Source organism: Physeter macrocephalus, chromosome 11, assembly GCF_002837175.3.
Source record: "Physeter macrocephalus isolate SW-GA chromosome 11, ASM283717v5, whole genome shotgun sequence".
Taxonomy (NCBI): Eukaryota; Metazoa; Chordata; class Mammalia; order Artiodactyla; family Physeteridae; genus Physeter; species Physeter macrocephalus.
In genome coordinates, this window is record NC_041224.1 from 25,489,406 (window position 1) to 25,512,394 (window position 22,989).

Consider the following 22,989-nt stretch of genomic DNA (forward strand, 5'->3'; position numbering starts at 1 on the left):
CAGGACTCCTCTTCTCGCCTAGCCGCGCACTGCCCCGGAAGGTAATCCTCTACGGCTAGGTCACCAGCGCGGGTGCTACGGGTGCCGCGAGGGGGCGAGCGCGCACCCTCTCTCATCACCGCGAGGCGCGCCTGCGACTCATGCAGTAGCCCGGCATCTCCAGAGACTGCTACCTTGGACTCGTGCTTTCTTCTCCTTTCCTCCCCCTTCCTAAAGGAGTACCCATCCCTTCGCCCCACGCCTGGGAGTAGGTAACTCGGCGCGGGCCAATCAAGTGCAGGGTCTCTTTGGCCGGGGAGGGAGGGAGCACACCTGGAGCATGCCGGCAGCGGAGCGCGTCTCCCCGGCTGCGAACCCGGCTCGCGTCTCGCGAGGCGCGGAAAGGAGGGCAGGTTCAGAGGCAAACCAGCAACTGGGGTGGAAGAGCTGGGCCCCTCGGGGTACAGAAAGTAGGAAACATCAGAGTGAAATGTTAGGGTGAGTGCAGTGGTGGAGGCATCTGCAAAGGGAGGCATGGCCCCGCTTCTCTGGTGGGGGAGGGTTGTGAGAGAGAGGGAACGAGCCCGTCTGTACGGTCCTCGGGAGTTGGACTTTGGAGGTGGTAGAGGAGGTAGATTTGGGAGAGCAGAGGAAAGGAGAGGTGTCGCCTTTGAGCGTCAAGTTCACTTATTCTAGCCTCTCAAAAGTAGCAGCGTGCAAAAACACAGCCAGATCGTGTCCGTACCCATGCCATGCTGGATTCACAAGACTGAAAGGCATGCTAGTCGAATTTGTTATACCATTCTTTTTCCCTCTTCTTCGTCCGTCCCCTATCACCCTATCGTCTGTTTTCCCTACTCCTTTCGTAAGGGCGTATCAGATGGCGGTCAGAAAGTAGAGTAACGAAAAAGTTCACTTTTATTTATTTCTTTAAATGAATGAAAAGAGAAATGACTAGGTGCTGAGAAACGCCTTTTAAACCTAGCCTTGCTTCTTACAGTTACGTGCCTTGAGCTTGTCCCAGGCACCTTTGCCTAAGGGCGCACATTTCGGATAGCTCCTTAAAATTGCACATTCTTACTGGCTCATCTTAAGTCGTTTTAAATTAGAAAGAGGTGAGAACCCCACCGATTACAAGCCTCTTTAGAAAGGTATTCGTATAATTACAGGATTTCTGCCCATTAGGCGTTAAAACCCCGCCCCGCGCCCCCCCCCACACACGGGGAATATGCGTTGTTTCCTGTTTCGTTTTGCTCAAAAAGTGTTCCTAAGTGGTTTAATTGGGAGCAGTGCTTTTAAACATACATTTTCAAAGCTGAGGTAAATGGAGTGTGCTGTTACAGAGTATGTTGGGGCAGGGGCGGCGGTAGTGGGTCGGTAGCACTTCTGAGATCCACGATTACGCAATCCTTTCTGTTTTGAGGGGGAAAAAAAGCAATATTCCATAGATGCTGGGAGAATGGTGCCAGGCTGCCAGATCTAAGAGAGACTTGATACCGGATGGAGTGGTCACTCAAATATTTGATTTTGATGTGACCTAGAAATAAACAAGTTGCAGCTGAAGGCAATGTTAGCACTGATGGGGTTAATTTGGGTAAGGTATTTTCTGTTGAAGATAGGAATTAATAGATGTATAGGAGAAAGTAGAAACTGGGAACGTAGTCAGTCTGGGAGGAAGCCCAGGAAACTTGCGTGTAAAGGTTGAGGTGAGAATTGCAGTTATTTGTAAAGAAGCAGCTAAGTTTGTAAACTTAAATATAGACACTACAGGGAAGGGATTTGATGCAGATGTCTTTTATTCAGGCTATATACTTTAGAAGTGCTGACAGTTTAGTATTACTCACAGCTGATTTTAAGTAACTTGTTACACATTTAACCAGCATCGAATAAATTGACATTACAAGCAGACACTCCAGTATTTTGAATGGGTACAGCTAAATTCGCTTTCATTATTTATTAGCCACCATGTTTACCTTTTCTTCATTTAGCCATCAACTGTTTATATTCATCAAGTTTCTTCAATGAAACCTTTACAACAGTGGAAATAGTTGCTCTTTCTCGTGAGGGCCGAAAAATATCTGTAGCCAAAGTGATAGGGGGGTAATTGAGCAATTCCAAATTAAATAATGAAAAAACATTCCTTCTCTGAATCCATAATATAATTAATATTGTAGATTAGTGTTTCCAACTGTCTGTTGGTTTTCTCCACTTGGGATATCTTACCAACATCTGAAACTCAGTGTTTCCAAGTTTGAACACTGCACCACCCCTTCTCCCAGTTTCCTTTAAGGTCATCTCCTTTTTGGAATTAGCTTTGGAAACCCCTTCCCCAGAAACTTTTAGGAAAAGTAAAAAAGTCTCACCTGCAAGGAATTAAATCTGCTTGCTCCTGGTCCACCCTCGTCCAAACCTATGTTATCTCCTTCCTGGGCAATTACAAGAGGTTCTTTACTGGTCTTATTACTCTGTGGCTGTAACCAATAAACTTTTCCAAGGGGTAATTACAATCAGTTCACTCTTCCTCAACCAGAACTAAAGGTAATGATTGTACATCACTTGGTTAATGATCATAAACCACCAAGTATAATTTCAGTAAAATGTCAGTCCCTCGATGCGCATCCAACCCCTATGCCTACAAGAAAAGAAAAGAAAAAAGAAAGCTTTCAGTGGCTTTGCATCGTTAACAGAGTAACTTCAGAAAGTTATGTGAGGGTAATTGTCAGCAAAGAAAAGCTCACTTAAAGTTAATCCATTTGATGTGGATACCAAAATTTTACCATAGATGGTACAAAAGAAGACTGATCAAACTATTATCTTTAAAAAAACTAAAATTTTTGAAGCTTTATTATTTTAACCAAGATTATTAAATATAACAAAACTAGTTGGTACTTTGTTCATTATAAATCAAGTGGCTTTTCTATGTAATTTTTCTGCAAGAATGTAGAATAGCATTTTAGACACGCCTGTTAACAACACAATCGTTATTTTTTGCAAAAATTGATCTCCCACTTAATTTCTTTCAAGTTGCCTTGTTGATTTCTCTATTCATTTATTTTACTGTTCCAACTGCCTGACCTTCATTTGTCAATCAGAAGTTTTTGCTTACGATTTGAGCTCCTACATCTTTGGTTGAGTATAGATGGTGTTTACTCAGCTATTAGCTGGGAGAGATCAACCAATGTGTGATTTCTTGCTCTGATTTTTGCTTCACTTTGCAAGCTCAGCAAGCTGCAGGGACTCGGGTATGGTAATAAGTGAATGATGAGGAGCCTGGGCGCAAACTCTACAGCCTGACTTTTGCGATTCTCAGTTTAACTTCTTGAATCTTACTCCCACTTAACTTTAATCCAGCTGTTGTTCCTAATACTCAAATACACAAGTTTGTGAAAAGGTGATCGTTCATCTTCCTCCCTTCAGTGGAGAATTGTAAGTGCTAAACCCAAGAGGAACGTGCCTAGCAGCAAGAGTTTGTGGCCTGCCGGTTAAGGTTGTTGAGTGCTTTGCTTGCCAGCAAATTTGGGGGAAAGGGGCGGGCATCCAGCCGAATCTGTGTAAGCCTTTGGAAATGTGTTTGTTAATTGTTAACATCATCCATTCTATGTGGGGTTTGTTTGTTTGGGGTTGTGGACGGCGTAGGGAGGGAAAGGTTGCGAGCCCCAGGGCTTGCCAGACTCTCCTGTCATTTCTCAACCCTTCCCCCAGTTAGTATCTCTGCTTTTCTTCCTGTGGTTCCTTCTACTCAGAATGCTTGCCCTGCCTTCTTGGTCTCTAAATCATATCTTAGTATCAAACTGCCTTTTAGTAGTAGCTTTTTAAAAGTCTTTTCTATTTTCCCTGCCTCCCAAGTGGATGTGATTTGTGCCTCATTTAAAACACCAGGTATTGCATTATCTTTCTAGCAGGCTTTTGCCCTTCTGGTTATTTGCGTATACGGTCCCCAGGGCAGGAACAGTAGTCACATTGCACTTGTTGTATACTTGAACTTTTGAACTGCCCATGCTCACAAAGCTCGTTAGACACTGCTGCCCGCCACTGTACAGGAATTCAAAGAATCCTGTGACATTTTCCTTCACTGGAGTTTTTTATGCCCTGGAAAAATCACACATCTGACAAATCATAGACCTTCTCTGCTCAAACCAAAGTAGGTTAAAACAGATTATGTGAATTAGAACACTCAGCGTTATGTACATGGGGGATTTTGTGGGTTTTTTACGTATAACATACACCTATTAGCAGCAAAATGTAGATGACCTTAAGTTCTAGCTAATGAAGTGGATAAAATTCAAATTAAACTTTACTTTTAAATCTCGAAATAGCATGGGGTCGGCTTAGGAAAGCTCTGTCACAGTGGTGTTGGAGACAAGCATGCAGCTGGGCATGGAGAGCTCTCGTCTCTGAAGAGCTGTGCCCCACACCGCACGATTTAGCTTCTGTTTCTGAAATGGTGCTAAGAATAATATTCTTTTTCTGTTTCAGTAATATTTTTGACGTGCTTTCACAATCCTGAACATTTTGGGAATCGCGTGGTAAAGAATAGACTTCTGAAATCACTCTTTAATCCCATTTTTGTTTTTAACACAGTCAATAGATTGCCAGAGAATACTGTTCCCCCTTGGGGCTGATTACAGTCCAAATAATTACCCTCCAGAGGCCCACCCCTGTTAGCCACTTTTTTCTTTCTTTTTTTGTAATTTATGTCTGGAGCTTGTTTTTTTAGACCTCTAACATTTTAGCTCAAACATTTTAAAATACAGTCTGTTTGAAACAACTGCTTTTAAATAGTTTAGCATTTGCCAACTGAGGGTCGATTTTTGATTACTGGGACTGTTTTGTACTTGAGTTTAGCTAATAGATATTTAGGTTGTTTCCACTTTGGAGCTATTATGAATAATACTGCTGTGAACATTTGTGTACAAGTTTTTGTGTGAGCCTATGTGTTATTTCTCTTGGTTATATACCTATGAGTGAAATTATTGGGTCATATGGGAACTCTGTGGTTAACCGTCTAAGGAACTGTTTTCCAAAGCAGCTACACTGTTTTACATTCCTACCAGCAATGTAGGAGGGTCCTAGTTTCTTCACATCCTCACCAACACTTGTTATTATCTCTTTTATTATAATCATCATAGCGGGAGTGAAGTGGTGTCTCATTGTGGTGTTGATTTACATTTCCCTGATGGCTAATGATGTTGAGCATATTTTCATGTGCTTATTGGCCATTTGTATACACTTCTTGGGAGAAATGTCTGTTCAGATCCTTTGCCTATTTTAAATTAGGCTATTTGTCTTTTTTTTTTTTTTTTTTTTTTTTTTTTTTTTTGCGGTAGGGCCCAGCCGCTCCGCGGCGTGTGGGATCTTCCCGGACCGGGGCACGAACCTGTGTCCCCTGCATCGGCAGGTGGACTCTCAACCACTGCGCCACCAGGGAGGCCCGACTTAATTTTTATAGATGGTATTAGGTAGAGGTTCATTTTTATTCTTATCTATGTGTATATCTAGTCCCAGAACAATTTGTTAAAAAGACTGTTCTTTTCCTCTGTTGAATTCTCTTGGCCCTCTTGTTGAAAATCAATTCACCGTACATCTATGGGTTTAATTCTGGACTCTCAATTCTATCCATCTATATATAGCCTATGCTTGTGCCAATACCCACACCATCTTGATTACTGTGGCTTTTACAGTAAGTTTTGAAATCAGAAAATGTGAATCTTTTAACTTTGTGCCAAGGTAATTTTGAAATTGAGTTTAACTTGATTAGATAAAGACCAGTAGATGAGGAACTCTTCTTCAGAATGAGCCTAAGCAGGCCCCACACCGACCTGATTCTTAGAAACAGGTTGGCTCTCTAGACTTAGCCAGCCAGTTGCACTCTTTTCCTTCATTCATTTATTCGTCAGTGATTTTAGGGAGTTTTTATAGTAACATAACTGTGAGCAATGTTGAAAGTTGGACAATGTAAAGAAAAATCTAGTGTCTGGGAGATAGTTTTGGAAATCATTTCATCCCAAGTGGGAGACATTAAGGTTTTTAACCAGAGCAGGGATAGTAGGGGTAGGACACTTTCAGGAAGTGTTAGAGGTAGAATTTCGAGGACTTGTGATGGATGAGTTATGGTCGGTAAAGGAGTTTAGGGATCGAAGATACTTGTATTTCCAGCTTGCAGATGATGTGTGGGAGTAGATAGTGATGGCCTGAGTAAAGATACACAGTAGTATCATCTGGTCTTTCAAGAAGTCCCACAAGGTTGGAGCAGAGAACAGGATTATGAGAAGGTTTATTTAAAATTTGTTTTGTTGGTTGTGTTTTAGGGAAACTTGCTGTTTAATTATCACTTTAGGTCCCAGAAGAAACAGAGCAGACACTTTTCCTTCTAAGATGGTTGGTAAGAGAGTTGTTGTTTGATGGTTTCTATTTTCCCTGGAGCTAAAGTTTGGAGGTGGGGTAGGTTAGGAACTATGGAACTTCAGGGTAGTGAAGGGTTGGAATAGCCACTGAGAAATGTAGATAAAATAACAAGGAAACAAAATAGGAATGAAAAAGACAAGACAGAGGATCGATTCAGGAAGTCCAACAGCTAAGTATTATTTCCTGAAAGAGAGAAGAGAGAAAACAGAGGGGAGAAAATTATCAGTGAAATAGTTGAGGAAGCACGGAATGAAGTTTCCAGATTGAAAGGACCCACTTGAGTCCCCTAAAATAACACCAACATCACCGTGAATATGTAAATAACTGCAGGTTTCCAGAGAAAGAACACCGGTCACTTGGAAAGGATCTAGAATCAGAGTGACTCCAAATTTCTTAGCAGCAGCTAGTTTGCTTCTTTTATATATATATATATATATATATATATATATATATATATATATGTATATAAATATATATATATGTATATAAATTTATTTTATTTATTTTTGGCTGCATTGGGTCTTCGTTGCTGCACGCGGACTTTCTCTAGTTGCGGTGAGCAGGGGCTACTCTTCGCTGCGGTGCGTGGGCCTCTCATTGCGGTGGCTTCTCTTGTTGTGGAGCGTGGGCTCCAGGCACGCAGGCTTCAGCAGTTGTGGCTCGCGGGCTCTAGAGCGCAGGCTCAGTAGTTGTGGCGCACGGACTTAGTTGCTCTGTGGCATGTGGGATCCTCCTGGACCAGGGCTCGAACCCGTGTCCCATGCACTGGCAAGTGGATTCTTAACCACTGCACCACCAGGGAAGCCCCAGTTTGCTTCTTAGAAGCAAGACACTGAACAGTGTCTCCAAACGGCTGACAGAAAATGATTTTCAGCTCATAATTGTATATGCAGCCAGATTATCAATCAACTTTGAGGGTAGAAAAAAGATTTTCAGACATTCAGGGTACAGGATTGAGGGAATATGCCAGGAGAAAGTAGTAGCCCATGGCCCCCGGCATGGGCCTGCCCTTTCCTAACAGATCTTGCTTCTAGTTAACTCATTATGTGCAGCTGTGACGTTGACACGTTAAAACTTTGAATGGGCCACTGAACTGTTCCGTTTTAAATTATTAGAATGGTATATCCATTTCACACACACACACACAAAGATAAATGGGAGGGAGAAGCAGCCAGCCAACAACTCAAAGTTTCGCTGGGAAGGGTTGATAAGGGACAGTAGTTGAGGGGCGGGCGTTGGGAATGGTGTACAATCTTTGTACTGTTTCCCCTTGGAAAGCGTTTTAAACGTGGAGTCAGGAGATCTCAGGCTGTGTCTAAGGGCCAGGTCTGTGCACAGCAGGATGTGGGTTTGGTCTCACTGGGACGCTTTCCGTTCTTTCCTGGCTGTTCCCGAGGCCTTGCGTTTCCTGTTCCACCTGGGGCAGCTCTCCCCAGTCTTCACATGAGAAACTCAAGCTTTGATGACACAAGTTTTTCCGCCATTTAAGTCCTTTGACCAGTGACCTTTAGACAAATGTGTAATTCAGAAAAATTAATGTAGCCTAAACACATCTCATTCTCTTACAGCCTGGGGACTATAAAGTGAAAATGGAGCAACAAGAACCAGCAGATTCTTCTCAAAATACCAAGCAGTCTATTATTTCAGAGGAGGTATACATTGATTTTTACTTCCCTTCTCCTTCACCATATTAAGCTGAGTTTAAAAGAAATGTATAGACTATTTGCTGTTTCAAATGATTGTTTTTCATTCTTTAAGACAGGTTTTAAACACTGTTCCCGCTCCCTTTTTAGGACTCGGGCATTTTGCTCTTGTGTGGGAGCAGTGGTGTATCATTCTTAATTATATGTATTAGTGAAATTGAGGCTGTTTTTAAAGTGAGTTTTGACTGTTGATTTTTTAAATTCTCAATTTTTATTTTTTTAATTTATTTTTTATTGAAGTAGAATTAATTTGTTGTGTTAATTTCTGCTGTACAGCAAAGTGACTCAGCTATACACATATATACATTCTCTTTTATCTTCTCTTCCAGTATGGTTTATCCCAGGACATTGAATGTAGTTCCCTGTGCTAGACAGTAGGACCTTATTGTTTCAATTTTTATTAAAAGTTTCTCTGGGTAGAAGAATAAATCATATGTGAGTTTTAGGGCTTAGACATTTCATCCCTAGGTATCACATCTTGGTTAGCTATTTGTGGTCTCAATATGTGTGTTTAAGAAGAATAAAAACCTAAGTTGTTAGTTGTGGTCTAAATTCCAGAACTAATGTATGTCTTGTGTGTTATCCAGTTTACCTTTTAAAAAGTCTCTTCCTACAGGAACCATTGCAGTGGATAAACTTTAAATCCTTCATCTTCGGAACTCTGAGCTTGACACCTTTCTGGAATTCTTTTTGATTTAAAAATCTTTCTGTGTTATCTGTGAACAGATCTGCTGATAATTATTAGGTTGCTGCTGGCGACAAGTGACAGATAGAATAGTAAGAAAAAGGCTACTTGCTGCTTATGTACACAGTGCACCTTTGCGCTCAGTCAGTGTAGTCTGTAGGTAAGTTAGTCCTGGTAACCTAACCTCGGCATCCAGGCAAAACGATGCTGGGTGCCCCTCAGACTGGGTGGTAAACCCATGTGTCATTATGGGAAATGTAGTCATTGGCCGTGGTATCCCTGTATTCAGCTTTGCTGTGTAGTCATTGACAGATGCCACTGAGTTTTCACATCCTAAACACACGCACGTGACTGGCACCCAGATCAGAGGAGAGAGGTTAGGAGCATCCCAAGAAAGCCCTCCCTCCCTCCCTCCCTCATGCTCCCCTCTAGGTACCCCTGTCTTCCCCTCTCCCAAGAATTTGTCAACTCTCATTTCTTTTCACCTCTTCAGTCCTACCTCCAAAACTCCACAGAGTAGCAGTCCCACCATCAGAAAAACAACTCTCAATTCTTTAGACACAAAGAAAACTTGGACACAAATTTTGGGGAGGGAAGCGTGATCGCTGAGAGCCACAAAAAGTTTGAAAGGAAAAAGAACTAAATAAAAAACAGCTCAGCTTGAAAGTTTCCCAACTTACTATCTGATCTTTTAGCTAATTTCAGAAGGAAAATGGGTCAAGCTTGAAAGAACAACTTACAGAGATCCTACTGGTAAAACAAGGTAAAGTATTTTTTTCTTCTTTTTGTAAAATGCCGAGGATTTGGGTTCTCAGGGTCTCTATTTAGTGTTTGGCATAAATTTTGATATTTTCCTCACTGTAAACTCTGTCTTAAGTAAAGAATCTAGTTAAGCTGTTTTCACACCATTCTCCCAAGTAGATTAGGGTGAACCTAAAACTTTTGGGCCGAGCCTAATTTTAGCTGATAAAGCAGCAGAATGGTTAACAGTACAGGTGACTTCCTTCTAGTAAACCAGTTTTTATCTCTGAATTAGAATGTAAGAGAAAATGCTACTGGGTTTGAGGTAAAACTTACAGGCTTACACCTTGCTCATGGAAATGAAAATTGGGGGGAAAAAAGTTTTGTAAAGCATTTCACACTGTGTACCAGTCGCCATAAAGACATATGTGGGTGAGGGCCGGGAGGGAGTTCCTGGGGCCTGGCGCCTGCGGTGTCTGAGACTATGCTAAGAAAACTGTTTGGAATCAGATTTATGCATGAAAAATGTTCATCATGAATTTAAAAGACAAATAAATTGAAATTAACCTAAACATCTTAAAAATAGAGAAATAATTGTTACAGTGTATTCATTTGGCAAAATCTAAGCAGCCATCTCCACAGCAGATGAAGACAACCTAGCAGTATCAGAAAAGTTAATAAGCTGATAACAAAATAGGATATTGGATATATGGTTTTTAAACCCTGCCAAATAATGTGTAAGAAAAGGCCAGAAGGAAAACTGTAGCAAAATATTAATGGCAGCTATGTGACTAGCCTTTTTCTTCTATTTTCCAACTTTTCTGTTTAGTATATTATAAATAACAGAAAAAATGTATATTTTGTATGAAATACAAGAAAGGAGTAAAACAGAATGAGAAAATAGGAAAATGTAACTAAATTTAGTATCCAGGTTATATGATATAAATTCATTAACATAAAAACTATTTGCTAAGTGATCAAATAAGAATAAAGTTTCTTTGTAAGGAAATAAATACATCTATCGTCAGTGTGAAAATACATGGACTTGCCAGTGATTTAAACAACTTTTGACTATATCTACTAAAGTAGCAAAAAAACAGTAATAAGGTTCAATGTCGGAGAGCCATGGGGAGCATTAAGATATTCCTAGCACTGGTAAACCCAAAGTAAGAAAGCTAAGCACACTACACCCCATCCACAGAGCGGGAGGGCGTACCTGTTACGTGCAGCGAGCTGGGTGTGGTGAGGCCCGAGACTTGGGGAACACGACAGGTGCACACGTACTTACACTTGTGAAAACGTAGCCAGAGCTTAGAGCCCAACCTACCATGATACAGCTTGGTTCTCCTTCCCGTCGAGTTAAGTTTATAACACAAAATAGAGCCCTTCACACTGGTTAGCGTGAAGAGCACGTGTTGGTTGGGGCCCATGTGGCTGTGCACCTGCCCCTGTCCTCTCTTCCTTCCAGCACTTCTTCATCAGGGATGTGCCTCGGAATCACTTGGGGATTTGTTTGCAAATACTCAGGATTCGGTCTCACCTCCGGAGAGTCTGCTTCAGTAGTCGGGAGTGGCCTCAGGTCTCCCAGACTCCACACTGTGTGGCCTGTTTACAGCACGGTCTTCCGCATCCGTCCATACGTAGGGCTGCCCCACAGCCTCCGGAGAGCGCCTGTGTGAAACATTATCATTGCATACCCGAATGTCAAGCTTTGAAGAATGAATCTCAGTACTTTACAGTAGGCTATGACTTATAAATGTATAAACTATTGCATGTGCGGAACAGTTAAATTGCAGCTAGAAAATCCTTTGTTCCATTGTCTCATTCATGGAAGAGGGTATAGAATTGATTTGGGGAGAGTAAAGATGTGCTGGCTATGTGCCCCTGTATCGACATTCAGGAGAGAGCTGAGCTCACCCTCTGTCGCCCTGCCTACCTCTTGGGGTTGGTTGACTAGAGGGAAGAAAGTAAAACAGGCTTTCCTTATAACAAAGACTAAAAACGGAGTAACTCAACCAGAATCAGAATTCTAAAGCTACAAGAGTCTTTGAAGACAACAATCAGATGGACGTCTGTCCTCTCTGAGTCCCTCTGAGATGACGAGCTCTCGGGGGGCGCTCTTGTTCTACTGTTTCTTGTAAATACGTACCTATTTTATGGCTCCATACTGCTTATTTAATTCATCGTAACCACTATAGTGATGCTTCTCTTTTGGCTTCCTTTATTCCTAGTGTGTTGGGGATGGGACCTTCAGTGCTTTTCCCAGCACTGTCTTCTTCAGTCTTTAGGACTCTAATCCTAGGAGGCAGCAGAGAGAACTGGGCCAGAAGGTGTTTTGTCACTTGCGAGTTATTGACTGATCAGAATGGCTTGTTGGTTGGCTTGTTGCTACTAACAGGAATGTGGGCAGCTATGAGTCGTCCTGGTAGTCTGGTTGATTTTCATAGGTTCATTTTTGACATATTTGCCCTTTAGAATTTGGGTGCACTACTAAAAGATCTACAGTTTACAGAAAGTTTTTTTTTTTTTTTAACCAGATTAAATTCTGACACTTTTTAATAGACATGTGGCAAGGTCCGAGCCTCAAGGACAACCAGATAAGAAGTACGAGGTTTCCTCCAAGGAGTACCTCTTACGCTCAGTCTTAATGTAGGGAGACAGATGTCGGATGTGGATGCCTTTCTTTCTCCGGAGCCACCCAGATGTCTTCCTTCTTTTAAATCAAAATTGTTTGCTTCTTTACCCCCATCTCTAACCGCGGCTTTTTTCTGTTGAAGGGCTAAGAGTGAGGAGGAAATTCCCTCATACGCCCTTCCCCCTTTAAACAACATGGTTGTTCCAGTAACTGGATTGTCAGTACCGGGTTCCCTGAAACAAATAGCTAGTCAGGAATAAAGCTGTAAGGGGGGATCAGGAGCCGCTCACCCCACTTGTTCTTCTAGGGACCATTTTCCCTTTAGACAGGATCTCACGCATGCAAAGCAGAGTACTTACCTAAATTTATTAATTCCTCAATTAATAAACAGGAAGGTCCTACTTTCTTAAATTGTGTAGTTGAGGGGACAGCTTTTAAAATCTAAACTATAAATAACCGTCTCAGTGGTTTACATTATGCAGGATATCCTTTGGAATGCGCACAGGGCCTGGATTTGCACTGACTGCTTAATCGCCTTTAAAGCCGTGATCGCCAGCTGTGCTGCTCACGCAAATTTATGATCCAAACTGAAGTGCTTTGAGTAAATGATTTGCAAGCTGATTTGAAAGGCAGCTCAAGTGATGAGCAGGCCCTCTGTTTAGATGTAGAGAGTTAGATGTAGGAGGCAGTGGTTTTCTCTGGTAATTTTTAGAAGCTGTGGGAAAGCACAGTTGGCTCTTTTTTTGGTACAGATCTTTATTGCGTGGTGTTCCTGGCCGCTATCTTTAGCACATTTGCATGCTTTGCATCTGTAAGGTGCTGGTTATACACACAAAACCTAAGAATTCTCCTCTTCAGCACTAATGCTTTTGTTTTTTCTTGTCTGCCTGAACAGAACTTGGGAAACCGTGAAGCGGACAACGAGGAAAGGCCAGTCGGCTGATGGTATGAGTGCAAACCTGTTAGAACTCTCCCGAAAGGAAGTCCCACACAGGACTAGGAGACTGGGGGTAGGAGGGTTTTTTACTGTAACCAAGACCTCAGAGCAGGGTTATCTTCAAGTTTGATCTTTTATCTTTAACTCTGGTGTTCTATTTTGCAACACCATGTAACTAAATCAAGCTTTCTTTATAAATAACTTCCGGTTCCTGTTGCCTAAGCTCAGAACAGTGTTTCTGAGATGTCATCATACTTAAGGCCAAACTTAAGTCAGTAATTTGAAGCCACATACTTTAACTAGATGTGTTATGACTTCTAGAAATCTTTTGCATTTTGGTCAGAGGATCTGGGTGAGAGCCTTTCGTTTGGAAAACTTATCTGGCATGACTTGGCCGACCGCTTGCTTTTATACGTTGATGAGGAAACGACTTAGGAAAAGACTGTTCATTCAGTTCACTTTCCCTTCCAGGCCTGAATGCTTTGACTGCAAAGATCCCAGAAACAGTCCTGAAAACCACCTCTGGTCTAGGGGAAGTTGGGCAATAGGTCTTCCTTGTTTTTCCCTTTTATTTTTCCATTTTGTTCTGTGTTCTGTTTTTCCTGGAAGTAGAGCAGCTGCCGCAGCTGCTGTGTTTTCCTACCGGGAAAGCGAGAGGAGCCGATGGTCCTCCTGGGCAGTTGTGTTTTCCAGAATCCAGTGGTTTTTGGTTTTGGTTTGGTTTGGTTTGAAGGCCAAGTAAACTTGGGAGAAAGGGTCTTTTATCCTAAAACAATGAAGTTCAGTCTAGTTAGCATATACGACAAACATTGGAACTTATTTGATTTATTGCTTAAAGGAAATCCAAGAGCACAGAGATCGATGTAACTTCGGTAGCGGCCTGGCTGCAGCAGGGCAAGAAATGATGTCTGTAGAGGTTCGTGTAGACCAAAATTTGTCCTGGACCCTGGGCTAAATGTTTACTTCTAGTTTCAATTTTATTTTAAAGAAATTATGGCAATAAAAACAAGCTTTTTATAAAAAGAAAAATTAAATAATATGGAAGTGTGATTATTTTTTCCTTGCTTTTTTTTTAGTGAGAATAACTTCCAAAGTTAACTGCCAGTATTGTAGCTTAAATTAACTTCCTATTGCTAATGGCAAATACAAGACAGATTTCAGCTGCAGCATTTCTTAAAATGTGGGCTTTTATCAATAGTTAGATTGCCGTAAACAAATTCCTGGCGTTCCTGACCTTTCATTGGGGTTTCCTGGTTTTATTTCCTGCTGGCAGGTGTGGCGGTCATCCCCGTGCTGCAGAGAACCCTTCACTATGAATGCATCATTCTGGTGAAGCAGTTCCGGCCCCCGATGGGGGGCTACTGCCTAGAATTCCCCGCCGGTGAGTAACTGAACACTGGGGAGTAGAATGGCCCCTCAGGGACTGTTGGACTGAGCCAGGGCAGAGGCCAGAACGGCGGAGCTTAGACATTGAACACCTTTTCATCTGTCCATGCGGTTTTAAGTAAAACAAAACCACTTCTGCAGTGAGGCACCTCCAGGCCACACTCCAGTGATCCGCTAACCCGTAGTGGTGTCACAGCTCACCTTTCCAGGCCACCTGCCCTCCTCTTTGCAGCATTCTTTCTAGCCTCTTTTGAGTCATTGGTTTTTCCTAATTTGTCAAGGTATTTCGTTTTCCACCACTAATGATCTGCCTCTGGCAAATTTACAGTCATAACTAGGGCCGGCTCTTAACTCCAGAAACTGTGAATGGGAAAGAACCATGATCCTCCTGTATGTATACAGGCCAAGGAAATCATCTTAATTTCAACTAGAGTATTTTTTCAGTTGTACAGGAAGTATCTAGAATTGAATGCAGTGCATCCTTATAGGACTTACTTGGCTCGTTCCCATCTGAAGAGGTTAGATCTCGGTTATCATTAGTGGTTTAAGTTATGTATTTTCAAAGTCCATCCCATAGTAACACATAAGTAACAGCTTTATTTTCTTTCTCATTTCCTTGCCATTTCACTGAAGAAATTAATAACTTTAAAAGTAATTGAGGGCTTCCCTGGTGGTCCAGTGGTTAAGACGCTGAGCTTCCACTGCCGGGGGCGCAGGTTCAATCCCCGGTCGGGAAACTAAGATCCCACATGCCGCGTGGTGTGGCCCCAAAAAACAAAAAAAAAGTAATTGAATAGCCCATGTTCCACTTTTTCTTTGCGTCCCGTAAATTCCTTTCTGGAGAAAGGATCTGCGATGCTGCTGGCCTCCTCCCACTTGGCCCCCGTTTACTCCTTCCTCACCGCGAACTAGTGTTACCCACGGTCCCCTCCCCCCCTACTTCCCTCCTTTCCGATCTTCTCCCTCCCAGGTGCATTTATCCTAGCATTGCATTACAGGGCCCTCCATATGACCCTGAGGGAGAAAGGCAAGATGGGAAACACTGTCCCCAGCTCGCGCGTGAGGAAACAAAAAAAAGCACAGGCTTCCTGTGCTGTAGTCACATGACTAGTGTAAAACCAGGACCAGTTGGCCACCACCAAGCCACTTACCCGCCCAGGAGATCCGTGCTGTACGACAACCTTGATGCTGAGATGCTCACAAAAACATCTAGGTCTAAACACGAGGAACAGAACCTACTAAATCTGCCCAGGGGTGTTCTTTTGCCTTTAATTTTTCTATAAAAGATCAAAACGTGAATCCGTTTTATCTGCACGCCCACTTTTCCCAAACCTCTTGCTTGATTATTCACACGTAGCTCGGCAGCTTGTGTGTTAAGAAGGGGGCTCCCTGTCCCACCTCTCACATGACTGGGACTTGCAGGTCTCATCGATGACAGCGAAAGCCCCGAAGCAGCTGCTCTTCGGGAGCTCGAGGAAGAAACTGGCTACAAGGGCGACGTTGCTGAATGTTCCCCAGGTTCGTGCTACTTCCCTGTGTGTGCCTGGGGACAGACCGTTGAAAATCAGCCAGGCAGCTAATTGTTCCGGGTGTGAAAGGGCTGCTTCTCTGGGTGTTCTTTACGGGCAGGGAGTGATTTATTAGCTAATTCCCTGAAGAGAAATCCTCGATGAGGGTTGGTCACCTGCGAGTGAACCTCCCTGCCCCATGAGAGCACGGCTGAGCAGAAAGACTGAAGTTGGAGAATTATGAAATCAGGGTGCCTTTCAGGGTTCCCACATTCTAAGCTTTCTTACTTACTCATCTCGTCCGTATGCCGCGCTCCTCACTAGAAGACTTTCTTGATGTGGTGAAAGGATTTTACCGCATCTAACCCCTCAGATATACCAAACTTTCCTCAGGAACTCTGGGGAAAATATGAGTACTAACTACACATGTGCTCTGCAGCCCTACAGCGTATATACTGAGGGATAGGAGAAACCAGTTCCCCTGCATAACTTCTACATAAACTATGAGTTACAAGCCCACTCTCCCTCCAAAGACATTTAAGTGATGAAACGAATGACACCTGACTAGTGTCTGGAAAGGTGATCTGCTGCTTCTCTCCCCAGCTCTCTGTATGGATCCAGGTTTGTCAAACTGTACCACACATATCGTAACCGTAACTATCAATGGAGACGATGCTGAAAACGTAAGGCCTAAGCCAAAGCCAGGTAAGCATGTGTTGGCTACGTTTACAGTGGTTGCGTTGCATTAAATTTCTTTTAACTTGCTACTAGTTTGATTTTTGTTAATAGAATAATGGTCTTTCAGAGATGCTTCATGGGTACTCTTGGCTATTTTCCTAATCTTATGTATTTCAGCATTTTTCTCTTAGCACTTCATTGATTTTTATGCTTTCTTTATATAAAATGTGCAATTACAAATTTCCATACTTTCTATATGGAGTTTATTCCCGCTTAGTAATAAGGACTACAGGCCTTAAATCGTAAACAGTGAAAATCTTCAAAATCACTCTGATTTCTGTCTCCATCAATATTGTAAGAATGGCAGAAGTGCTACAGCACAGCACCATATTAAATGTTTTTGTTGAGTTCCATATTTAGTGAAGCTTTGGGGAAATTCTTTGCTCCACATTTCTTAGCAAGTTTGGATTCAGAGGCTTTAATGCCTCTGCCGGTTCCATGTGCTCTCGCAGCCCCACTGAAAGGTGGTGGTGACACAGACACCACCGTAAATCATGCGTTAGAGTGGAGGTCTTCCGTTTCCCATCCCTTTTAGTTGTTCCTGAGTGTTCCAGTTTCCCACTGCAGCTAATTTTAAATGCCCAGTTTTCAAACTAGCAAATATAACATGCTGAGGAAGAGTTTGGCATTTCCTCAGAGTTAAACATGGAATTAGCAGGTGACCCAGCAATTCCACTCCTAGGTAAATACCCAGAAGAATTGAAAGCAGGGCCTCAAACAGATACTTGGACGCCAGTGTTCATTCAGCATCATTCACAATACCCAAAACGTGGAACCACCCAAGTGTCCATTAACATATGCATAAACAAAATGTGGCCTATTCTTACAATGGAATATTATTCAGCCATAAAGCAACGAGACATGCTGATACATGAAGCTTGAAAACATCTTGCTCAGTGAAATTAAGCCAGACACAGGAGGGCAAATATTGTGTGATTCCACAAATGTGAGATACCTAAAATCGCTACATTCATAGAGACAGAAGGTAGAATAGAGGTCACCGAGGATAGGGAATTCTCGTTCAGCGGGTACCACCTTTCTGTTTTGGATGATGAAAAAGTTCCGGAGATGCGTAGTGCTGATGATTGCACAACAATGTGACTGTATTTAATGCCACTGAATTTGTACCTTCAAAAATGGTTGAATTGGTAAATTTTGTTATGTATATTTTAACAAAGTTTAAAAATACATATATGCATATCACAGAATATGCTTTAAACTTGGCCATTAAAACATTTGATTTGGAGAACAATAACTTTGTACTGTTGGAATTTTTTTACCACGTGTATAAATTAAATTAGTAGAGACCCAGGTTTCTGTTAAACTCTTGTAGCCTTTTTGATACCATCTTGCACAAAAGCCTTGCAGTGTTGGGCCATTCCGGGCCTCGCTGAGATGTCCCCCTTCTGTTTGTTCTCAGGAGATGGAGGTACGTGTCCCGCTCGGGGGCTGGCCTCGAGTGCCGTGTGGTGCAGCGGGAGCGGCCGTGGCGCTGTGCGCTGCTCAGGTGGGCTCACCTGGTGTCCGGCTTTATTTTCACTTGCACTTTGTTTGTTTAGAATTTGTGGAAGTGATTTCCTTACCAAAGAATGACCTGCTGAAGAGACTTGACGGTAAGCATTCTTGATTACCCCCCTTTCTCTGTTTTCTCCGTCCCCACCAATGGGGTACTAAATATAATTCTATTTCTTCCTCATTAAACTCAAATACCTAGAAACTGTTATAAGACTGCAGTTGACCTACATAATAAGTTTCCTTTCCAGGTGGCACAGAGTTTGAAAATAAGAGCAAAACACTCCATGTCAAGTGAAAGCTTTCACTAGGGGCTTTTTTATCCTACAGAACAGTCAAGATATAGGCCTGCTGATTAGCCAAAACTATTCTATACCTTAAATCTTTAACCCCTGCCATGCAAAGGTATAGTAAATAATCTCTTAACTGATCCTCAAATATGCCAGTATGTTGGACGGTTCTTTGTCTAAGTTAAAGGAGATTTTAACAAATATTTAGGCATCTGATATATACGTAGTGTGATAAGCTAATACAATGAACTAACTAGCAGCGTGCCCCTTAGTAAACTACTTGTCATGTAGCGACATGTGGTTCCCGGTCAGCCCGTCTCATAGGACTTTGTAAAAATTAGTAAGGTTCCATGGACCGATGTCCTCCGGTAACCCTACACAAGGAGATACTGCAACAGACGTGGCAGGGCCTTCGCACAGGAGCCCCCTGACGAACTCTGCCAGCTGGGTTCGTCTCCAGTCACTCACGACAAAGAAGTGGGTGATCTCCTAATTTGAATACTATTAAGTTTTTATTTCAAAAATTAACTTGAAGCATTGTTTGACCTGAAGCTTTGGGAGCAGTCTCTTCCTTCCTCCCGTGAGTACCAGTGGCGTACAGTTTTATTTCTGACATCTGTGTTTGAAAAGTCAAGGGATCTTTCAAAAACTGCTGGGATTTCAGGTTCCCAGCCAGCCTCCATCCCTACGTTACCTTCTTATAGACCAGAACTAAGGTAGAAACCACCTTAGGATCCCAGAGTCAGAGTTAGAAGTGCTGGTCGTGAGGAGATGCAGTGACTTCTGAGGTGTTTACTCGGGGAGAGCCGTGGCCACCCGTCACAGCACAACTCTGAGGCGGAGGCCTGGCTGGATTGAGGCTCAGCCAACCGTGTGTTAGTTACAGCTCAGAACAGGTTCCTGGCTCTTCTCATTAAACGGGAACAGTAGGACAGCCCCTACCTCTGAGGAGGCAGGAGTAAAATTAAATGGGATAATGGTGACACACAAATGCTTGAAGGTTATGTGCTATTGTTTTTATTTTTTGTATTAGAAAAATGTCCTTTTAAAAAAAATTCCTTCCTTCTCTTTTCCAGTAACTTCCCTTCCAGCCTTAAAAGAAGGGGGAAGATAGTGAGGGAGGTCGAAGGATCTATATATACAGGAAGAGGGAGGGGCAAAGAACCGGTGTTCCTGGCTTTACTAGCATCACAATAATCAAATCATTTATTCCACACGTACCATTTGAGAAGTGAGTAGGAAGGCACGCGGAGTTCAGTCTGCTACGAAGAAGAGCCTTTAGCACTCGCCCAGCACCTGCTGGCACAGATGAGCAGGACAGAACCCTGCCTTTGAGGGTCAAACCGACTCTGAGCTTGTTCCTGAACAAGTGGCTGGGAAACAAGGGGCAGATTGGAAATCTGGGGGCCTCCACCTGAGTAAAACAGAAGTTCTCATGAAAGGCCCTTGTGGTCAGATTCAGAGACCTCATTCCAGTCCCTCCGAGCACACAGCTTAACTTGCACGTGGAACGTGTGTGTCCCTGACAGTGCAGAGGATGCATGAATCATCATCACTGAGTAGCTCAGTGCAACAAAGCCCCGTAGTGAGCAATCTAGGAAGTAACAGTTGGATCTATAAACTTAAAGCTTTGCTGTTTAAAACACAGAAACATCACCTGGTATATGTGCTCTTCTGTCTTTAACTTTTTCTTGTTATTATCTCGTGCTGGAAACGTAGTCCTGCTTTTACATCCTTTATTCTTCTGCTAGAGTAAGATCCTTGAAGGCAGGAAACGTCTTGTTCATCACTATATCACCAGCATCTAGCACAGGAACTGGCACATAGTAGCCGCTCAGTAAACACTGATTGGCTGATAAGGGGTATTATTATCCGTTATCAACTTCATTATCTGACTTGTATTCTTCGCCTCCTCTAGCTCTGGTAGCTGATGAACATCTGACAGTGGACGCCAGAGTCTATTCCTACGCTCTGGCGCTGAAACATGCAAACACGAAGCCGTTTGAAGTGCCCTTCCTGAAGTTTTAAGGCCAAAGGACAGTCGCCGTGTTTCTGTAACCAGGACACAGGCCTCCTTCATTAAGACTTTGTATTCAGCTTAGTTTCAATGGAGATTTGAAATTAGTTTTTTCATAAAATAAAAGCACAGAATGCATGTGGTGGTATGGAATTGTAATTACAGGTAGATTATAGCCTTCATTTAAATGCTAGACTCCAGCTAATATTAAAGAACAACAACGTAAATGCAGGTAAACGTTTAATCTAGCTTTCAAAAAAGAAAGCTCAGCTGTCAACTTTTCTACTCTAATCCAGGAGATACAGTATTTTCATAGGAAAATAGACCTGAATTCCAATTAGGTCAACTCTTCCCAACCCCACTAAAAAATATGTAGCGAGGTATGCAAACAACCGTTTACGGCATTAGAGTTTTTTTAAAAGACAGACCTATATAGGGACTTTCTTGGCCTCTCCTAATCATCTGCTATATGGAATTAATCTGCATAGCAGAGGACATAAAAGAGAATAACATTCGTAATAAGCAAATGTTTCCAGTTAGCTAGTGTCCTTATAGCCATTTAACTACTGGAGGGTGGCCAGCTCTTATGTAATGAAAAACGGTCGATTCATTCACGTACCAAGGTTCACAGGCTAAAGAAAATACAGGGCCCTTCCCTCAAGCACGTGTATATACTTCAGAATCTCATTTCCTATCCTTACCTCAAAAAGTACTTGAAGTTTCTAAAAACCAAACCCATGGTAATAAGATTTACATGGTTTGGGGCATTGTCTTGGTGTTAAACAGTGAGTGTAGCCAGCACAGTTAGCAAGTACCAGAAACCCAATACAAGCTTCTTCTTTAAAGGAAAATATGGATTGTTTCTGGCTCATGCCATGCCCAAACTTCCCCTGCCCCCAATCCTCAAGGTCCACCGGTGTCATTGGCCATTTTCTTACCTCTTGAGCTTGGCTGTTGTGTGGACTTCTGTAGCCTCAGAGGCTCCAGGATTACTGCCTCTTTGGTGTAGAAGTCTCTGGATGGTTCTCATTGGCTACCCCTAAGTCATGTTTCCAGCCCTGGACCAGGGGTTAGCCAGGCCCCTCAGAACCAGATAAGATCAGGGGACTAGTGCCAAAAAGGCTGCAGTACAGTTTGCTTGTCTGCAGGTTCACTGTCTTACCTAGAGATATTTTTATGAGCAAAAATAGATCTTTATATTGTACTTCCTAAAAAGGATGGAAAGAATCATGCAACTAGAGAACTGTATCGATGAAGTCTACTCTCCCTGTGAATACTATGAAAATTCAGCCCCAACAACTAGTTGCTCTAATAGTAGCCTTCCCCTGTGCCTCTTAAATCCTTATTTTTAATCATGGGCATCATGATTCTCCAGGGACTGTAATCCTCCCCTGAGCACTCAAGGCCCTCGTTACTGCTCATCAAAATCGAGGGACGCCAAGGCATACAGAGAATGCACGGGCTCAAGCACACAGACTAGTCTCTAAACAGCCTCCAACTCTTGCAAAACCACTCCCCATGCCAACTGATAAAGCTACTCAAATGCTGATGGAGGACAGAGATTTGTAACCCTTGCCTGTCCTTTCTGCCTTCTTTTCCCAAGAGTGCAGTTCAGAAGTGACACCTAAATCCTAGAACATCCCCTAATGCAGTTTATGTTCTCTGTAAACATCAAAGGCTATGCTTTGGAAATTCGGTCAGTTTGCACACTGGCAGTCTGGATGTTTTCACTGGCTGGCCCTATCAGTGTATCAGTATTTAAACGTTGAAGGTTTATTAGTATTTTTTTGAAGGTTTATTATTAAAAGCTGTATTTCTACCTTCTTTGGGGAAAAATAGCTGTAACACTGGGTTGTATTTCCATGGTAACAGTGGTCTGAGGCCCTCAGGAGATGATCTCCAGTGGACATGGCTACTCTCCTGCCTGCCTGTATTTTCTCTGCCTTCCTCCTGAAATTAGTTGGCTTTGTGATCCTAAGCTAAATAAGATACACCTCCTGCACTAAGAAAGTAAACAATGATAGAAAACCATACGAATGAGAAGGACTTCTTTGAAAAATTAAGTTTGATCTTTTGGGGCAATAAAGCACATACTTTGAAAAATGAATTAGGGAATTCCCTGGCGGTCCAGTGGTTAGGACTCTGTGCTTTCACTACGAAGGATTCCTGGTCCAGGAGCTAAGATCCCATAAGCCACGCAGCACAGCCCCCCCCCACCCCCCCAAAAAAAGAATTATTTATAAAGAACTGTGCTGTTTCAAAAGGAGGCTGGGATATTGTTTGTGACCATTTTTTTTTCTGGTCTTTCCAAATGTTAGTCACAAAACTGAGTACCCTTTTGTTGGCCACTGTCCCTCAATATTTTTAGGATTAAACGAATACATTTGCAATAGGTATCTCAGGATGAATTTTGTATTAATATAATGAACCTATATAATCTTAGAAATCATTTA

General features: G+C 42.4%; 1 protein-coding gene across 3 annotated transcripts; it reads left to right on the forward strand.

The window, feature by feature from the left end:
- The first annotated feature begins 84 nt into the window (after positions 1-84).
- NUDT5 (nudix hydrolase 5) lies at positions 85-22,728 on the forward strand. 3 transcript variants are annotated; one of them, XM_028495997.2, is made up of 10 exons: positions 85-247; positions 7,953-8,036; positions 9,468-9,535; positions 11,745-11,843; positions 13,044-13,093; positions 14,359-14,466; positions 15,894-15,989; positions 16,583-16,684; positions 18,277-18,330; positions 20,438-22,728. In XM_028495997.2, exons 2-10 carry the CDS (start codon positions 7,974-7,976, stop codon positions 20,545-20,547), a joined length of 750 nt encoding a protein of 249 aa, XP_028351798.1. In that variant the 5' UTR covers positions 85-247; positions 7,953-7,973; the 3' UTR covers positions 20,548-22,728. The 3 variants fall into 3 exon arrangements, with proteins under 3 accessions (XP_028351798.1, XP_054943806.1, XP_007129359.1); XM_055087831.1 differs by having other exon boundaries at positions 18,138-18,330; positions 20,438-20,550; XM_007129297.4 differs by lacking the exon at positions 11,745-11,843.
- Positions 22,729-22,989: the final 261 nt, after the last annotated feature.

What these genes read in the sequence shown, in the direction of transcription:
- NUDT5 (XM_055087831.1), top strand. Translation starts at nt 7,974, where the DNA reads ATGGAGCAACAAGAACCAGCAGATTCTTCTCAAAATACCAAGCAGTCT. An exon ending in GATCCTACTGGTAAAACAAG is followed by an intron (nt 9,536 to 11,744) that starts GTAAAGTATTTT and finishes CTTTATTCCTAG; the next exon opens with TGTGTTGGGGATGGGACCTT. An exon ending in AGAGAGAACTGGGCCAGAAG is followed by an intron (nt 11,844 to 13,043) that starts GTGTTTTGTCAC and finishes CTGCCTGAACAG; the next exon opens with AACTTGGGAAACCGTGAAGC.